This window comes from Polypterus senegalus, chromosome 4 (genome assembly GCF_016835505.1).
Source record: "Polypterus senegalus isolate Bchr_013 chromosome 4, ASM1683550v1, whole genome shotgun sequence".
Lineage (NCBI taxonomy): Eukaryota > Metazoa > Chordata > Cladistia > Polypteriformes > Polypteridae > Polypterus > Polypterus senegalus.
In genome coordinates, this window is record NC_053157.1 from 61242786 (window position 1) to 61259776 (window position 16991).

The following is a 16991-nucleotide window of genomic DNA, read 5'->3' on the forward strand; positions in this document are numbered from 1 at the left end:
TATATATTATTGGTATTAATCGCAATCTGGTTATTTGGGTGGTTACTTACCAGGTCACGATTCAGAACTAAGTACGCAATATTATACTCTGATCCTTTTATAGGATACCTTGCTAATACTGAGTTGGACCTCCTTTTACCTTCAGAACTGTTGTTAATTCTTCATGGCATAGATTCAATAAGGCGGTGGAACCATTCCTCAGGGATTTGGGTCAATTTTAACATGATAGCATTATGCAGTTGCTGCAGATTTTTCGGCTAAACATCCAGGATGCAAATCTCCCACTCCACCACATCCCAAAGGTGTTGTATTACATTGAGATCTAGTTACTGTGGAGGCCATTTGGGTACAGTGAACTCATTGTCATGTTAAAGAAACCAGTTTGAGATTATTTGAGCTTTGTGACATAGCACATTATCCTACTGGAAGTAGCCATCAGAAGATGGGTATACTGTGGTGATAAAGGGAAGGACATGGTCAGCGACAATTTTTTTTTTATCTGAACAGATACCAGCAGAAACATTTTCTTTTATTAGAGAGCAGCATAAACAATCTATGTTCAGTAGCAACTCTTTGAGGGCTAATATTTTTTCCAAAAGCTCAGTTTTCTGAAAAGTGCACAAAGCAATGGTTTCACACATAAATCAGCATAAAACGTCTGTTGCTGCCTGTTTTGCAGCAGCAGCGTCTCGGCAGCCAGCAGAAATGCACGGTGGGCTGGCTGCCTGGCTGGCTGTCTTTGTGAGACAGGTGCACGTGGGTAGCAGTTGCAGTGAGACGCAATATGGTGTGTACCTGTTGTTAATCTAGTCTGTCCTCCCAGGCGAATGTTGCCATAGGTGCATCTCCTACACAAATGTGTTCAGCACCATAATCAGCTGTGGAACAATCAGCTGATGCTGGTACCTGACTTTCGTTTTCAACATACATCTCCAGATCACTTGCATCAAAATCGGAGTCCAATTCAGCGATAATACAAAACAAGTTCTACTTTAAGCATTCACTTTGGTATCTCTCCACATGCCATTTTAGAAGCTGTTTGCGCTTCGCTATTCATGTGCATGCAAGGAATCAAGGTCAAATCAACAAAGCTAATTTTCCTTCTAGCAAAAGCGTATTGAAAAGCACTGTAACAAGAAACTCACTAATCTTTATCTATTGCTAGCGAGACTGAGGATTTCAAAATAATAATAATTCATTAATTAATAATTTGAAAGTCTTAAAAAATGAGAGTAACGATTGCATTAGCACAAATGGAAAATGCCTTTTGAGGTGTGGCAGAAAAGTCTGGCAACACTGCAAGCGATCTGGCAACGCTGCACTGTTGTCCTTGATAGAGCACATGTATCAGTACCCTCCCATAGCTCAGTGCGAGTTTCAACTCCTTCCGTTAACTATGTGACTTTTGTGACTGCTATTAGCGAAGTTGTGTTTTTGGTTGTGCATCACGCAAAATGGAACAGCGGAATTTGGAGCAACGTTGTGCCATTAAACGGCAAGTGTGACGTTTGAAAAGTTAAAACAGGCCTATGGGGAACATTCTTTATCCCGAGCTCAAGTTTTTCGCTGGCACAAATCATTTTTGGAAGGCAGAAAACACGTTGAAGATGAACACCGTTCAAGGAGGACTTCAACTTCGAAAACCAATGAAAACATCGAACGTGTGAACACTCTTGTGAGATTAGACCGTTGTTTAACATTAAGAATGTTGAGTGAACAATTAAATTTGAACAGATTTACCGTTCATCAAATTTTGACTGAACATTTGCACATGCGAAAGGTCTGTGCCAAAATGGTGCCGAAAAACTACCCTCTCCATAACAGAATTTTTGACCTCAAAAGGCATTCCTGTGGTTCCCCAGCCCCCTTATTCACTTGACCTCAGTCCGTGTGACTTTTTCCTTTTTCCTAAACTGAAAAATGTCCTCAAAGGACGTCATTTCGGGACTTTAGAAAACATCCAAAAGAGTGTAACAGACATGCTGAAGACCATACCAGTTGAAGACTTCCAGCGCTGCTACCAACAGTGGGAACAACGTCTCCATCGGTGTGTAGCTGCCCAAGGGAAATTCTTTGAAGGGGATAACATTGATGTTTGGAAAAAAATAAAAACTTTTGTAAATAAAAAATGAGTCTCATTACTTTTCTGCCACACCTCGTATTACTCAGTGACATAACGGAACAGCGAAAAGAGATCGCATAGTGTTTGAGGATGCCTGGGGGACAGCGGAGACAAGGCAGTGAGACAAAAGGATAGGTGCTATATAGGCTTTCAAACATTCAAAGTGTTGCACGAAATGCAGATCATGCGGCATGGCAGCAGCAGCAAGCCAGCAGCTGATCAAGCAAAAAGGAGATTAATAAAACTGTTATTTGTTTCCCAGTGTATCACCATTTAAGAGGGGTTTCAGAGAAGCAGCCACATCTCCTTGGGGTGCGTTCAGCCCCCTTCTTCACAACAGCGTGTAGCTCTGGCTGGGGATATATATAGATTGTGATAGACAGCCAAGGACCTTGCCCCACCGGGAGACCTGGAGAAATAGGGGACCGGAGAGGTGCAAGATGGCAGCCCTCCGGGATTACATGGGAACCACGGAGCTGGGAAGCTCAAACCTGGGGACCCGTGGCCACCGCCAGGGGGCGCCTGGATTATTCCAGAGCCATGGACTGCAGCACTTCCCGGTGGAACAGGAATCAAGTACATCTAGAGTGCTTCCAGGAAGTGCTGCAGGATGGTCATCAAGGAGCACCTGAAGCACATCCAGGTGCAGTATAAAAGGGGCCGCCTCACTCCATTCAGGGAGCTGGAGTCAGGTGGAAGAGAATGGAGCTTGTGACTGAAGGAGTGGAGGAGGCAGAAAGTATAAGTAAGACTAAATGGACTGAGCTGTTGTGGCTGTTTTGGTGCACTGTGTTGTGCAAGGAAAAGAACTGTAAAATAAACGTGTGTGTTTCTGGACATTGTGTGTCCTGGTGTCTGTCTGTGGCCGGGCTGAAACCTCACAATATATACACACACAAATATACATAAACATATACACATATATTATACATATTTTTCTATGTAAGCAATGCATACTTTTTTTCATTTTGCATTCAATATTTTACTTTTTTGTTGCATTTTATCTGGAATGTAGCTGTAGTACACTGGACTGGACTGAAAAAGCACATTGTAAGAATAAATTAAATAGAATAGGTTTGATAAATACTTTATCAAAAACACAACAAATATTTTATATTTGTATTAAATTACATTATTTCAAGTTTATTAAAAGATACAATAACAATGTATATATTTACGAAACATTTGAAAAATATGAATACAATACAGTATCAGATATTAAACTGAAACCCTTAAATATATTTATATATATATATATATATACATATATACATACACAAAATTATTAAAAATACTGTAATGTATATAGTGAATACTTCTAAGGTTATAAATTACTGATGATATGACTGGGATACCATACGCTGAAGACGCTGTCTTCGTCTGAGAAATGCTTTGATACTCCATTTGTTTGGACGACACATATATGGTCCATTGTGGACAGAAAGAACAGTCATTTCTTCTGCAAATGTCAGGTTTTGAAGCAGCTATAAAATAAAGGTTATAAACATTAAAATATCTTGCAGGTTTACTTAAATTTGATATTCATTAATGTATTTTAATTATTTTTTTAAGCTTCATTAAGTTTAATTTCATCTTTTTTAGAACTTAAAATTACTTAGCTGCCAAGTATGCCAAAGTTAATATTTAAATTTTACTTAGTTATAAAAGCATTTTCAAAAATAAATGGACCGGTTTATAATAAAATAAGAATACAACAGCACTATTTCTGGACATCCATACCAATACATTTACTTCAGAAAATTCAAGCATAAGGCAAAAAATATAAGACAAGTATCATAAACCACTTTATGTAATCTATCAAAAGTCTAATCAGAAGGACAGGATAATAAATAGTTATGATTAAATTTGCAGACACCAAAAATTAGACTCGCAAACACCATTATCTATTGTAAAATGTAATGCTCTTGAAGAATGCACTCACATCCAGTGTTAAATTGGATTAAAGGAGACATAGCTAAAACAATGCATGACTGACTAGGAGTTTCCTATATCTCTCCAATCCATCTTGTGGATTGAGCAGATACTGACATACAAACAAAAGCACCAGTAATGCTAATGCTCTGCAAAGAAAAACTAATACCTGTACTGTATTCAGCACTGTACAGAAAAGTATAGGTATTCAAAATAAACATAACTGGAATATTTTGGTATTTACCAAAACTAATTACAATAATTAATGCAATTTCAATTAAAATAAAAAACACCTATTAGATATTTTTGATATGAACTATCAAATGCAACTAATACATTTTATTTCATTATCCTCTTTAATAAAACCCCTGTGCACGTCCAGGTGTCCGTGTGTGTGTGTGTGTCTTCTGGTGAAGTGCGCATGTGTGGTGCCACACGGCATGTGTTCAGTCTCTTCCTGGGCATTCCCTGTATGTGCAGAGAGAGACACACACAGGCGCGTGTGCGAGACAGACAGACAGACAGACGCGCGAGACACGCACACACGCAGAGGTGCGCGTGACACACACACACGCACAGAGAGAGGCGCGTGCTTAAGAGAGAAATACACACGAGAGACAGACACACACGCGCGTGCAGGCCCCCGAGGGAGACAGACACACACACACACACACACACGCACAAGCACACACACACGCACAGCACACACACACACACACACACACGCGCGCACACACACACACACACACAGGCGCGCGCGTGCATTGTTGCAAAGTTACTTTTCTTGGTTGTATATTAAATTACGGATTTTTCAAATGTTAATTTTTTTCCCTGTGCTTAAAACTCATTAAAAAAATGTGTTTTTAGCGAGCGGTACGTAAGGGTCTAGCGTGAACACTTGCAGTGTTAGTTTTCTCTGTTGTATTATTCAATGTTTTTATATTTAGTTTACTATTACGTTGTGCATTCAATGGTATAATTAACTTAAAAAATATATATATTTACATACAGTTCAAACAGTCTGGAATGGATTAATTGTATTTACATACAATCCTATGGTGGAAATTACTTTGGTTCACGACCAAATCGGGTTACAACCAGAGTTTTCGAATGAATTATGGTCGTGAACCGAGGTTCCACTGTATTACTGTCAGACAAAATTACAGGCACGAAAATACAAACCAGTATTACTGAGAGAAAAATTAAAGGCACACAATTACAGCCACATACAAGGTCCCTTGCCATTTAATATAGACTGTTCCTACTAATGCTTATGTACTACTGTTCTAGCGCCCGTTATTGTAATGGGCTTAATGTCTAGTTGAATATAATAACTTTTATAATGCACCTTGAAAGCAGGTACACTAGAAAAACTATTCACCTTGGGAGTAATAAAGAAGTATTGTGATGTACTCTTCTTGCAAGCTGTGCGAACTACCATTTCAAAAACTCTCCTTTCATTTTCTGGGTCCATTCCCTGTGAAAAGAGAAGGTAACACACTTTTTAAAATAAATTAGTTTTTACCATATAATAACTATAATTGTTTGAAGAAGGAAGTCTAAGTTTAATCAACTGTAAATTCATTTTCCTTTAATTACCAGACAACTGGTAAAGTGTTTAATTTCCTAAGAATGATGGACAATTATTTAATTGAAAAATTACGCACAAAGTCATGATAATCTTTGTTTCTATGCATTCACGCTAATAGAAGCATGCGATTCAAACAATTAATGACATACTTAATAAGAATCTTGTCTATTTTAATATCTTATAATCATACCTACATACACACTAAAATATCTGGAAAAAGATGCACTTAAACTTTGGCTAAACATAGTATGCACTATGAAACCCATAAACAACAAAAGAGGATTTATCAATGATTAATTAAAAGGTTAAAATGAGACTTTTCAAATGCACCCAACAAAAACTACAATACTGGACAAATAAAAAGTCATATATATGCATTTATGTATTTATATATATATATATATATATATATATATATATATATATATATATATATATATATATATATATATATATATATATTATATTTATATACATATATATACATATATATACATATATATACATATACATACACATATATATATATACTAGCAAAATACCGCACTTCGCAGCAAAGTAGTGTGTTAAAGAAGTAATGAAAAAGAAAAATTTTAAAAATAACGTAACATGATTGTCAATGTAATTGTTTTGTCACTGTTATGAGTTAAAATATATACACACACACAAACACATAAACATATTTACATATACATTGTCACAGACGGCTGGGGTTCTTACCCGGCCGGGACGCCTAGAAGGTCCGGAAGGTGGCAGTAAAAGCTTCCGGGTCAGGAGGACACAACCATCCTGGAGCAGGAGAGGACCACGGGAGAGGAGGAGAGACTTTCCAACTCGTTGGGACCCGTGGCCACCGCCAGGGGGCATCTTAAGCCTCCTAGAACCTGAGAGAACATTACTTCTGCCACACTTGTCAAGATGGCAGAGGAACCTGCCAGGGACGCCTGGAGTGCTTCCGGGGCAAAGGGCAGCACTTCCGCCACACCAGGAAGTGCTGCCGGAAGATCGTCATCAGCCACCTGGAGCACATCCGGGCAGGAATAAAAGGCGCCGCCTCCCAGCAATCGGAGAGCTAGAGTCGGGAGAGGGAGCAGGACGAAGCTCCCAGGAGGAGATTGGCAGCCAAGGACTGAGAGAAAGAAAGTTCATTTTGGGTGATTATTGCTTTGTGCATTGTGTGGTGTTTGGGACTGTGTTTATTAATGAAAAATAAACATGTGATTTTTATAAAGATGTGGTCTCCGACTGGTGGTGTCCGGGCAAGTCTCACAACATATATACATATACACATCCACATATATATATATGTATATATAAGTATATATATATATATACACATATTCACATACATATACACACATACACATATATACATATTCACATACATACAGATAAATATACATATATACACACACACACACACACACACACACATACATACATACATACATACATACACACACACACTGTATATAGAAAAATCCCTGCGCTTCGCAGCGACGAAGCACTGCTTTTAAATTTTTATTAAGAAAAGAAAACCTTTTTAAACTGAGGGAAAATATACCAATAACTATCTGTTAAGGATCTCTTTGTATACCACGTTGTCAGTTCAGCACTCCGGTTGTAATATGACCAAGCTGTGCACTGAGCTTACTCTTGAGAATGCAATGTATAGTTGTCCAAGAGAAAAGCAATGTTGCCTCAAATCAATGGCAACCTTTTGTAGGATCTGTCCCTGAGACTTATTGTCATCGCGAAGCAGAGCCTTACTGGAAATTTGAGGCATTTGAATTGAAATGGGAAATCAGAGGGTATAACGGTGATGCGAGGAATACATTCAGAGTGTGGCGCTCTGCTGTTTTTTTGTGTAGCTGCCTTCACACAGCTTCTCCGCTGCTTTATAAACGAACGCCATATAAGGCTGTCGTTTCTCCTTGCTTCGCGGTTCTGTACTGTTTTATTGTTCGTTTATTATGATTGCTATAGTTATTGTGTAGCTATTTGAGACTTACTTTACTGTTCAGGTACCCATTTCCTTTATTTAATCCGCTACTTGTACGCTATTTTTAATTTGTTTATTACGTTTATAGGTATTTATTGATTCCCTTCTTTAGCTGACTGCCTGCTCATTTAAGGCGCTCCACTGGTTTTTTGTGAAGCAGCCTTTACACAGCTTCTCCGCTGTTTTATAAATGAACTACATATAAGGCCATCCTTTTTCCTTGCTTCGCCAAGGAAGCTGCCTTTTTATTTAATCCACGGTTTTCCGCTGTTTTATTGTTCGTTTATTACGATTGTTATAGTTCTCTTTATATAGCACGTTGTCAGTCCAGCACTCCGGTTGTAATATGAAGCTGCAAGCTCACTCTTGAGAATGCAACGTATAGTTGTCCAGGAGAATAGCAATCTTGCCTCAAATAAATGGCAACCTTTTGTAGGGTCTGTCCCTGAGACTTGACATCGTGAAGTAGAGCCTTACTGGAAATTGGAGGCATTTGAATTGAAATGGGAGATCAGAGGGTGTAATGGGGATGCGAGGAATACATTGAGTGTGGAGAAACTCTAGAGACAGCGTGTATTAACTTGTGGATTATTCTGTAAGTATTTAGTGGCAGCGTGACGAAGTTGCTTCCGCAAGACCACGTTAGCTGTGGAGCTCAGCTCGGAGCACATTTTTTTCCTACCTTGTCAATTGTGTAATGTGTTTTTTGAACAGGTTTGATGCATGGAAGTGATCACTCGTACTGCGTTCAGTCAGTTCACGTGAGCTGCTCTCTTGTGTGATGTTGCGATGTCCACGGCTTTATTTAATGTTAGCTAAGACCCGGCACTTAAAAGTTTCTCGCTACAACAATTTTAACTCCGTTACAAAGTGATCCAAAGTTTTGTTTATACCTCGTGTCTTCTCATTAAACTTCTCATTAAACTATCTCGCAAATAAAACATTCGACGAAGGCATGACAAACAGCAGCGGTAGCGTGTCCATAAACTTAATTTAAACTTACGGTTTACACCGTGCTTTGTTTCAGCAGTATGTGCACTTATGAATAAGCTTGTATGCGTTTTTCTTCAGCGCTCTTTGGAGCTCTTCCTTGTTTTCTACATACTGCATTCACAGTCAGTTCACGTGATTATGTGAGAGGCGTGATGATTTGACACGCAACTCCACCCCCCACAGCCATCGAGCTAAAGTCCATTACAGTATATGGAGAAAAATAGGTTCCAGTTATGACTATTATGTGTAGAATTTCGAAATGAAACCTGCCCAACTTTTGTAAGTAAGCTGTAAGGAATGAGCCTGCCAAATATCAGCCTTCTACCTACACGGGAAGTTGGAGAATTAGTGATGAGTGAGTGAGTGAGTGAGTCAGTGAGGGCTTTGCCTTTTATTAGTATACTAGCAAAATACCTGTGCTTCGCAGCGGCGAAGTACTGCCTTAAAATTTTTATTAAGAAGAAAATAAAACCTTTATAAACTGAGGGAAAATATACCAACAATTATTTGTTAAGGATCTCTTTGTATACCACATTGTGAGTTCAGCCCTCCGGTTGTAATATGACCAAGCTGTGCGCTGAGCTTACTCTTGAGCATGCAACGTACAGTTGGCCATGTGAACAGTAATCTTGTTTCAAATCCCACAGCTTGGAGTGCTGCTGTCATAATCGTTTTGAGTTTCATGGTTTGTTTCAATTACAACAGTATTTGTAGGACTTGTGTTGAAGAGACATTCGGCATCTTTCAAGCGTTTTAAGTATACAACCGGTTTCATCGATAGCTTCACATCCAGCTTTTGAGAGTTTAAACATTCATAAACATTAAAGTGTCCACTACTGAAATCGTCACCTGTGAATCTAAGATGTTTAAGAGGCATTGGCGGTTGTCCAAAGGTGTAAAATATTTGGCCATTTCGGTACACTTGAAAGCGACAACCGAACAATTCAGCGGCAGCCATCAGCTCACATGCACATGCATAGGTGAAGGGCTTAAGCATTTCACTCTAATAGTGCTCCTGTGTAATATAATTATCTCCTGTACCGTCATCAGTCCACACCTTGAACCCGTCCCAGTCATTCAATACATAAGACACAATGTTCCTCCAGATACCAAGAGTGAGCCTGATATGGCCGTGCAATATGTAACAAAGAGAATGAAAAAGGTAGGTGCCATCTCCGGGCATGGAAACCACTCGGTAAGTGACAGTTCTTTGATCATTGGTGATCACCTCGATAGACATGTTAATGGGGGTACGGTTGGAATGATAAAGGAAATGGGTACCTAAACAATGTAAAGTAAGTCCAAAATACCTACACAATAACTATAATTGTAATAAATGAACAATAAAATAGCGGAGAAGCCGTGGATTAAATAAAAAGGCTGTAGTTATCAGCAGGGAGACGTGAATCCCGTGGAGAAGCAAAGAAGGGAATGTAGAGACTGGAGCGACGGACGGCCTTATATAGGCAGGCAGCCAACAACGGGGAGGCGTTGGGATGGGGGACCCAACGCCGCCTCACACGGTGACCGAGCTGCAGGCTATGGACGTATATTTACGTAAGTAGGATTCAGTTAGCGTTGGGAACCCGCGTACCAAATTTCTTGAAGATGGGCCCATAAGTAACAAAGACGTTGAAAAGTTCAATATGGCGGCCGACAGTGGCATCATACCACCGAACTAAGTACCAAATTTCAGCCTTCTACCTACACGGGAAGTTGGAGAATTAGTGATGTTGGAAAGTTCAATATGGCGGCCGACAGTGGCGTTATATTATCGAAATAAGTATGTACATCGGTTTCGGTTAGCGCAGGAAAGCCGCCTACCAAATTTCGTGAAGATGGGGCCATAAATTAAAAAGTTCAACATGGCGGACGTTGTCAACCGTTATGACCGTTATGTGTAGAATTTTGAAATGAAACCTGCTTAACTTTTGTAGGTAAGCTGTAAGGAATAAGCCTGCCAAATATCAGCCTTCTACCTACATGGGAAGTTGGAGAATTTGTGATGAGTGAGTCAGGGCTTTGCCTTTTATTAGTATATAATATATATCTATATCTAGATCTAGATCTAGATATAGATATATAGATATAGATAGATATATATACATATATAGATATATAAATATATATAGGCTGGCTGCAAAAGACTCTGAACTCCAGTAAATGGGTTTAGAAAACTATTGAACATTTTTTTATTTACTTTTTACTGTACTTTAAAGGCTGGACATTGAGACAAAATGTCTGGAACATTACATGAAAAAAGAAAAACAAATTAAACACAACTCCAGCTTCTTTCCAGCTCCACTTAGTGCACAAGATACTGATTTGTTAACCAAAAATAAATAAAAAGCAAAGCAAAGGCTATATAATGCTTGTAGACATACAGTAGATTGTCCTGTATTAAAAAGCATATAAGCGTATGTGTTCTAATAAGCTGAATTAAATATACTTAAGTATGTGCAGTATAAGTTAGACATTAGCTCCAAGTGTCTTCTGACAAAAAGAACTTCTCTTTATGGACAAAAATAAGACATGCTTTCTAAGTTTGACAGTGTTTTTCTCCCTTTTCTTTTTGGTTGCAGCTCTAAAAATAGAGAAAGGGAGCTGGAAAGGGAACTGCTGTTCTTAGGGGTTTTCTATGTGACTGCCTCCCCACTTTCTGTATGGGAAACACCCTAACTAGAGAAATGTAAATATAAACACCCATGATTTAATGAAAAGTAAATGATTTGTCATTTTTTAAATATCTAACTGCAAGACGTACTATTGATAAGATTTGGGTGATAAGCCTATGCTACTCTTAAGACTATAAAAAATATATAATTTTCTGACAAAAGAAGAACACACACCTAGCAATTTTTCTTTTTGGTCATTCTCTCTCTAATGTATCAGTATAATTTTTTTTGTTAACATCCTCCAGCCTTTGCATACTTTTGGGAAAGTCATTCAATATGGAAAATTGGTTGAGGCACTAGGCATGCAAATATGGCACAAACTGAACTCCTTCAAAATGTTACATGAAACTGTAGTATTTTTGACTTGCTATTTAAATATGCAAATATTGTTGCCATTGGTGGAACATCTGCATTCCAATTCTTCTGTGACTGACTAAAACATATCTGCATCACAATTCTATTAGTACCCTTCATTGTTCTCCAATGACTCCAGATTTTACTTTGAATTTTTTTGGAGGCTTGCAACCCTGCTGATATCAAATGAGCTGTGACTTTTGTGCACTTGTATAATGCATTAATTGCAACCTTTTGTTCTGTGGGCTGAGATTGCCTTCATTCATCTGGTTTTCAGAAAACCAAGTGTCATAACAAAGTGGGGAGAGGACCCCATCGGCAAAGATCTTCGCTTCGGTCCACTACCTCTCGCCAGACGATCCAACGAGTACTACAGTCGCCTGCTAGGGTTGAACAACTGGCTACAGGGTTTCTGCAAGAAGAAGGATGTCGGCTTCATCAACAATTGGAATCTCTTTTGGAAAGGCGCGTCTCTTCAAGCGTGATGGCCTGCATCCAACAGTTTCGCGCCGGGTCCTCTCCAAAACATATCGAAGGTAATTCGTTTTCTTGACTATCTATCTCTGCTCTTAACCCCTTCCGAAATAATACTGCTGTGCCAGGACATGATGAATGTTTAATAGAGTCTTCCGTTAAAGTTCACACCATTAATACTGTAATAAGCAATCTCAATGCACGTAGAAAACCTAGGAAATACGGCATAAACTCCAATAATCTAATTAAAATCACTATTTTAGAGGAACAATGTATTAAAACTATAAAACAGATCACAGATTAAACAAAAATATACACAGAGCGCGCTAATAATAATAATTTAGTTCCTATTCCAAATAACAATAACGCACATAGTACTCATCTCTGCACCTCCAAACATTAAATATGGCACTATTAAATGTCAGAGCTTTAACTAACAAAACGTTTTTATCAACGATCTTATTAGTGATAAAAATAGATCTTATTGCACTAAATGAAACATGGCTGAATTCAGATGCGCGTCAGTTTTAATCGAATCTGCGCCCGGATTACAGTTTTACTCATTCAAACCGCCAGGGAAAAAGGGGGGGCGGATTGGCTAACATTTACTCGAGCCGATTAAAATGTAAAGATGTCAGTTTTGGTAAGTTCAAGTCCTTTGAGTATCTCGCCGTTGTTATTCATGGAGATTCTCAAGTTCTAATACTATCCGTGTATAGACCTCCTAAATATAACGCGCGTTTTTGAGGAATTCTCTGACTTAATGTCAATTTTAATTACTAATTATGACACACTCCTAATAGTTGGCGACTTTAATTTTCATATAGATAATCAGTGTGATCTAAAAGTAAAAGAATTTATGAACCTCCTGGATTCTTTTGATTTGAGACAACTCATAAATCAGCCTACACATAAAGCAGGTCATACATTAGACTTAGTGATTACTAAAGGACTGAAAGTTGATATAAAACAGATCATTGATATTGGTCTATCAGACCATTTTCTTCTACTTTTTAATATAGAAATAATGATAAAAAACACTCATGAGAAGCATATTGTTAAAAAACGCTTCTTTGATTCGCAGCAGCTTTAAAACTTACAAACATTTTAAGCAATCAGTCCGTTTATAGTGCCAGCTATAATAGCGAGGACAATGTAAATAGTAAGGTGGAAAGATTTAATTCTAAAGTGAGAGCTGCTGTTGACATAGTTGCACCTGAAAAGACAGTGAAAAAATCTTCTAGCATTGGTATACCATGGAAGACCCAAAGAGTGTCTGATTTAAAGAGAACATGCCGTAGAGCTGAGCGTCAATGGAGGAAGAGTAAACTTACTATCCACCACGAAATATTAAAAGTCAAAATAACAGAATACAATAACACTGTCCGTCTTGAGAGACGCTGCTATTTCTCTAATATTATAAATAACAATGCTAGTAATCCTAGAGTCTTATTTTCAACAATTGATCACCTACTAAACCCAGGTAGCTCAAAGGAATGCCTCCTAAGTGCTTCCAGTGAAACCTGTGAGGCTGTCGCTGTATTCTTCAATCAAAAAATTAATGATATTAGAAATAACATAGTATATCTCCCCAACACTAAGGATCCCCTCAAACCCCAACATCCTGTTATAAACAAATTAAACTCTTTCACTAGGATAGATTTACCTGATTTACAAAAATAATATCTCAATTAAAACCCTCCACCTCGCCCTTGACCCGATACCAACAAGGTTTTTCAAAGAAGTATCAGGCGTGCTAATTGATAATGTTCTTGACATAGTAAATTCGTCACTAGATACTGGGGTCTTCCCAGACTGTCTTAAGACTGCTGTAGTTAAACCCCTACTTAAGAAACATAATCTTGACCCTCGCTCTTGAAAATTTTAGACCCATCTCTAACTTGCCCTTCTTAAGTAAAGTTCTAGAGAAGGCAGTCATTATGCAGTTAAATGACCACCTAAATAAACATGCTATTCTTGATAAATTTCAGTCAGGTTTTAGAACAAATCACAGCACAGAAACTGCACTCGTTAAAGTAGTAAATGACTTGCGGGTAAATGCAGACAGAGGCCATTTATCTGTTCTCATCCTCTTAGATCTGAGTGCTGCATTTGACACCATTGATCACAACATTCTTAGAAATCGCCTTAGTCAATGGGTGGGCCTCTCTGGCAGTGTCTTAAATTGGTTTGAATCCTACCTGACAGGGAGAAAATATTTTGTTAGTTGTGGGAATTACAACTCAAGACACATGATATCCAATATGGTGTTCCACAAGGCTCTATCCTGGGTCCGCTGTTATTCTCAATCTACATGCTTCCGTTAGGTCAGATTATCTCAGGGCACAACGTGAGCTACCACAGCTATGCTGATGACACACAGCTGTACTTATCAATAGCACCTGATGACCCGATTCTATTGATTCACTAACACAATGTCTGACTAGTATCTCAGAATGGATGAATAGTAATTTTCTCAAGTTAAATAAAGAGAAAACTGAAATTTTAGTGATCAGCAATAATGGATACAATGAGGCTATTAGAAATAAACTGGATACATTAGGATTAAAAGTCAAGACGGAGGTAAAAAGCTTAGGGGTGATTGTTGACTGTAATCTGAATTTTAAATCACATATTAATCAGATCATTAGGACAGCATTTTTTCACTTAAGAAACATAAGTAAAGTTAGACCTCTTTATCACTGAAAGATGCTGAGAAATTAGTTCACGCGCTTGTTTTCAGTCGACTAGATTACTGTAACGCACTCCTCTCAGGACTACCCAAAAAGATATAAATCGTTTGCAACTAGTGCAGAATGCAGCTGCTAGAATCCTAACTAGGAAAAGAAAATCAGAACACATTACTCCAGTTTTGATGTCACTACACTGGTTACCTGTGTCATTCAGAATTGACTTTAAAATTCTGCTTATGGTTTATAAAGCCTTAAATAATCTCGCCCCATCTTATATATCGGAATGTCTGACACCTTATATTCCAAATCGTAACCTCAGATCCTCAAATGAGTGTCTCCTTAGAATTCCAAGAACAAAACTTAAAAGAAGTGGTGAGGCGGCCTTCTGCTGTTATGCACCTAAAATCTGGAATAGCCTGCCAATAGGAATTCGCCAGGCTGATACAGTAGAGCACTTTAAAACACTGCTGAAAACACATTACTTTAACATGGCCTTTTATAACTTCATTTTAATCGTAATTTAACTTAATCCTGATACTCTGTATGTTCAATTCATCATAACAACTATTCATGGTGGCTCTAAAATCGGTACTGACCCCTACTCTCTTTTCTGTTTCTTTTTCCGTTTCTTTGTGGTGGTGGCCTGCCACCTCCACCTACTCAAAGCTTCATGATGCTCCAACAATGATGGACGGATTAAAAGGAAGAAGTCTACGTGACCATCATCATCATCAAGCCCTTCCGTGAGAACCCTAAATCCAAAGAGGACTGTTTCATTTATGTTAGGTAGAATGCCCAGAGGGACTGGGCGGTATCATGGTCTGGAATCCCTACAGATTTTATTTTTCTCCAGCCGCCTGGAGTTTTTTTTTTTTCTGTCCCCTGGCCATTGAACCTTACTCTTATTCGATGTTAATGTTGATTTATTTTTTATAATTATGTCTTTCATTTTTCTATTCTTTAATATGTAAAGCACTTTGAGCTACTGTTTGTATGAAAATGTGCTATATAAATAAATGTTGTTGTTGTTGTGTTGTCATAGTGAATGGCTTATACACTAGGATTTGCCACACAAAGTTAAAAGGGGTAGAATAATATTTTACTAAATGCAAAACAACAACTGTCTGACCTGAGAAAAACTTACAGATATACCCTCACCCAAAGGAAACTTCTTACTAGCTAGTTTAGCTTGACACATGAAAAGCTATTATGCCAGTCATTAAAATGCCACTGGTTCATAACATACCATTTAGATGCTTCATATTGAAGAACACCTTAACCGCATTTACCAGCACAGCTGAGATTTCTGCAATAGTCTTTTTAGAAAAGGGAGGGCATTTTTATGCTGTTTGGTATTGAAATCAGTAAATATTTAAAAAAAAATGATATCTTGCATGGTGTGGTGTTTATGGTCAGGCTAAATAGGCATTTAAATTCTTGATCTTTGTGATATTTTGTATTTGTCTACTGTGTGCTTGTCTTTCTCTTTATTAGAGCACAGTATGTCTGGCAGTCAGTGACTTCTTCAGCACTGTTTGGTGGCTATTAAATACATCAGAAATTTGCAAAACAGCATAGGTATAACACAACTATTATGCTTTTCATTTATAGTACAGTATTTCTTAAAGAGACTGCCTGCTGGGACAGAAGATGATGTGATGCTGGCAGTACAGTTGTCTAGTTAATTAATCTGACACTGCAGTATGTCATTGTGAATTTTATTGGCTGAATTGGTGGCTACTCTAATTCTTTGCACTGAGTAAGGGGTAACGTCTTGCCTTTCATGAACTTCCAATCAGCTACATATGGTAGTAGAAGTAAAAGCACTGGAAATAAAGCAACATGCTTGGACTTTGTTGGGAATTTACACGTCAACAAGATTTTCTTTATGAAAAAACATTGAAGATGAAGCTGACAGGAATACGTTTAATATGTTCTAGTCAAATGTTTAGTACTTTTTCCAATGGATAGCAACAGATATGGAAAAAGGTTAGTCACAAACAGAAAGGAAGATAAGACTGCAGTAGAAACATCTACAGATACAGTACATACACTAGCATAAAAACTTTGGAATCTCTCCGAAATTGTCATGTTTCAGAAAAGGATACTTTTTTTAATCAAACTACCATTAAAATGATTTAACAATAGAGCCAAA

The 16991-nt window shown here is 38.0% G+C and overlaps 1 protein-coding gene across 1 annotated transcript in view; it reads right to left on the reverse strand.

Annotated features, from left to right (window-relative positions):
- Positions 1-3412: 3412 nt before the first annotated feature.
- The window catches only part of smc5 (structural maintenance of chromosomes 5), a 128179-nt gene continuing 114600 nt past the window's right edge, over positions 3413-16991 (reverse strand). The window contains exons 23-24 of the mRNA XM_039750738.1: positions 5436-5531; positions 3413-3606 (exon numbers count right to left, since the gene is read on the reverse strand). Of these exons, the coding sequence (XP_039606672.1) occupies positions 3454-3606; positions 5436-5531 (249 nt within the window). The 3' untranslated portion in view covers positions 3413-3453. The remainder of the gene's footprint in view (positions 3607-5435; positions 5532-16991) is intronic.